Source organism: Sinocyclocheilus anshuiensis, unplaced genomic scaffold (assembly GCF_001515605.1).
Source record: "Sinocyclocheilus anshuiensis isolate Anshui unplaced genomic scaffold, SAMN03320099.WGS_v1.1 scaffold475, whole genome shotgun sequence".
Lineage (NCBI taxonomy): Eukaryota > Metazoa > Chordata > Actinopteri > Cypriniformes > Cyprinidae > Sinocyclocheilus > Sinocyclocheilus anshuiensis.
Window position 1 is genome coordinate 1,183,818 of NW_015549650.1, and position 3,204 is coordinate 1,187,021.

Consider the following 3,204-nt stretch of genomic DNA (forward strand, 5'->3'; position numbering starts at 1 on the left):
TTGACTGCTTTTATTGTCCTCATTTGTAAGTCGCTTTGGATAAAAGCGTCTGCTAAATGACTAAATGTAAATGTGTGTGTGTGTATATATATATATATATAGCTGTTATGGGAGACAAAACAGCTGTTTCTAGTCTATAATCACAGTAGTACACTTACAACAGATAAAAGTCTCGTGTTTATCCGGACACCGTAATCAGGTGACTGTATTCCTTCGCTTATGAATCAATTCAGACCTGCTGAACTGGGTGGAACTGCAACAACGCTGATGAACTTAGAAACTCACCAATAGCTTGACTCAGCTGAATTCATCTTTCCCGTACCAGCTCCCCACTGACAGACAATAACAACACACTCTCGGTAGACATGGTGACTTATGTATGCATCGGAGTACACGACACAATCTGTAGTGTACTTCTTCTTCTTCTTTGGTGTTTGGCGGACGGCACTGTAGTGCACAGTAGGCACAGACTAAATACTGGGTGTTTCAGGTCTGACGACATCACGCGGGCGTGGTTTAAAAGATCATCGCCGCTTCGCAGGCTTCACACGGAGCGTGTAAACTGCGCATGCTCCTTGACCTTTCGCTCAAACCACGCCCGCTTGATGTCGTCAGACCTGAAACACCCAGTATTTAGTCTATGCCTAGTGCAGTAGGCACTAATAATAACAAGACTTCAAATTAAAGGTCTCAAGGCAAGTTAAAAATATAATACAAGTTGAAAATATAACTCATAATGACTTTAATTGCAGGTAATGAAGAAATTGTTGTCAACAGAGATTTATAAAGACACGTTTAAGAATTAGTCTCAATAGCTGGATCATTGTAAGCAAAAGTAAATGCCAAGCCCATTTTTCATAAAAACTTTAACACGACAAACGTCCACTATTTTAAGTAAATTAATAAAATACTACGCTAGCAAGGTTTATTTCCCCGCCATTTTAAGCAAGGATGAGTCGCTGAAAAGGAGGATGGGTTACAGTCATAAATACAGCTAATAATATTACAGTATAAATACTGTTTATGTGCGGTTTTATTTATTAGTGTAATATTTACTAAGCGTATTAATGTGGAAAAAAACACAGAATAACACCCTGTAAATTAAAATGTTTGATATTTAGCACTCCGCACAAAAACGCAATACGAGCTTTTTCATGGCTTTTATTTTGAAACACCGGCGCATTTGAGTGTCGCTTATTTTTGTTCTGTGCTCAGTGGAGGCGCAGTGTGGTGTGTGATTACAGGTATGGGCTTTTTAAATAGCACAAACGTACTTTATGTGTAGCTTTGATTTTAATAAGTGTTTAATGAGCTGCCTTAGATGGCTTTTTAGTCAGTAACATTAAAGGTGCTGTTATAACACGCAGTCACCAACACACGAGGATGAAGCGGACATGTCTGTTTTATTCCTTTTACTTGTTTGATATGCTTTAAATGTTATATAATGTTACAGCGTTAACATAATCTGGGTTATGGTTGTAGTATCATTAGTTATGTCCCAATAGTCAAATATCAAGGAATTTAAAATCCCAGGCCTAGCTAGAGCCAAGTTAATAAAATCGTGGATAAGTCATGCATTTTCTTTAGTTTTCCAGCTATGCTCATTTCTGAAGAATTTAAACGGCTTGAAGCTGATGAATGCATGCTCTATCAACTTAATAATAAAAAATAAAAAAAACACTTTCTCAGGTAATTAATTGGTCATAGTTTGTTGGAACACTAATATAATTTTTAATATATCATTATGTTTTCAGTCTGTTCATACAATGGCTGATGATGGTCCGATGGAGGATTATCCCACTGAAATTGAGGAAAACCTGAATGATTTTGAGACCTCTTTGAGCTCTGTCCAGAACATGGTCCAAACGCTCGTGTCTGTATCCAGAAGTGACAATCTGCTTCAAGTATGTGAAAGCAAATGCACAAATCAAAATATGAACTTTATCACATAAAGTTACGTTTTGATCTTTTTGTACCTCATTCAAGCTGGATCCTCTTGATCGTGCTAAATTGGATCTGATGTCTGCATATGCCCTCAACTCAATGTTCTGGAGTAAGATTTTACACCTTCATCTTTTACTTGACGTAATGTTTAATGAAATGCTGACATGACAAGATTGAATATTTCTTCTTAGTGTATCTGGTGACACAAGGAGTCAATCCGAAAGACCATGCGATTAAACAAGAATTGGTAAGAGAAGTTTGTCATTTTACTTGCGTTTTAGGTTTAATGCATTAAATCTGTGAACAGAAATACAGTATGTGTAGGTAAAATGCATTGTTTATGAAGGATAGCTTACTGTTTGTATTGATTAATTGAGAAGGGAACTAACATCCTCCTTTACTTCACAGGATAGGATCAGGACATACATGAACAAAGTCAAAGAGATCACGGACAAAAGAAAAGCTGCACGTCTGGACAAAGGTGCAGCATCGCGGTTTGTTAGGAATGCATTGTGGGATCCAGAGGACAAGAAAAGAGAAGACACAGCTGAGCATCCCCAGAGAGGAAAGCACATTAGGTTTTCTTGATTGAATTGACTGGTGAAACACTGACGTTTTTCGGCAAATATTTAGCAGACTTTGGGATTAAGCATAACACATATTTCAGAGCATTGAGAAACTGCATAAGAAGTCTGCCGGTTACCTGGTGATTTGTTATGATGCTGTGTTGAGTAGCATCATTCTTTTCAAGATCGTGACTAGTTTCAAACTAAAGAAGAAACCCAATATAAGTTACAGGTATTTAAGTAGCCTACAGTTTTTATTATTATTGTTTTATTCAGTTGCATTTGAAGAGAATGTTTTTTTGTTTTTTTTTAGTTTCGAGTAAATTTTAGATCTGGGGTTACATAATCTGAAATGTGGACCATTCATAATACCTGTCCCATTAAAACTACTAAATCCTCTCTGTCTTGTCAATTCATTTGCAATTGAAGAGTTCATTTGCAAAAACCGATAAACGCTACTTTAAATTTTTTTTTAGCTAATTGCCGTGCATTATTCTCCACATATAGCGCGATCTGAACCCTAAACACGTTTTGTCAAAAAAGCCGGTTTTGTCCACTTTCAAGGCATCGCGAGTTCACGTTTTACTGCAGAAGCCGACAAGCGCCATTGTTGTTTTTGAACAGAAGCCGACAAGTCCATTTTAGCGAATCAGCGTGCTGTATTCAGGTCAGGTGACAAGGCTACTTTCACTTT

General features: G+C 37.2%; 2 protein-coding genes across 3 annotated transcripts in view; one reads left to right on the forward strand and one right to left on the reverse strand.

Moving 5' to 3' along the window:
* Positions 1–431, reverse strand: part of slc29a3 (solute carrier family 29 member 3) — a 12,650-nt gene extending 12,219 nt beyond the window's left edge. For both annotated transcript variants that reach the window (XM_016449486.1, XM_016449487.1), the window contains exon 1: positions 286–431. The gene's annotated coding sequence lies outside the window, so the exon portion shown is untranslated. The remainder of the gene's footprint in view (positions 1–285) is intronic.
* A 741-nt stretch (positions 432–1,172) lies between these two features.
* Positions 1,173–2,898, forward strand: LOC107660245 (nuclear nucleic acid-binding protein C1D-like). The gene is made up of 5 exons (XM_016449511.1): positions 1,173–1,244; positions 1,755–1,904; positions 1,987–2,053; positions 2,136–2,191; positions 2,353–2,898. The coding sequence occupies exons 2-5, from the start codon at positions 1,767–1,769 to the stop codon at positions 2,530–2,532; spliced, it is 441 nt and encodes a 146-aa protein (XP_016304997.1). The 5' UTR covers positions 1,173–1,244; positions 1,755–1,766; the 3' UTR covers positions 2,533–2,898.
* Positions 2,899–3,204: the final 306 nt, after the last annotated feature.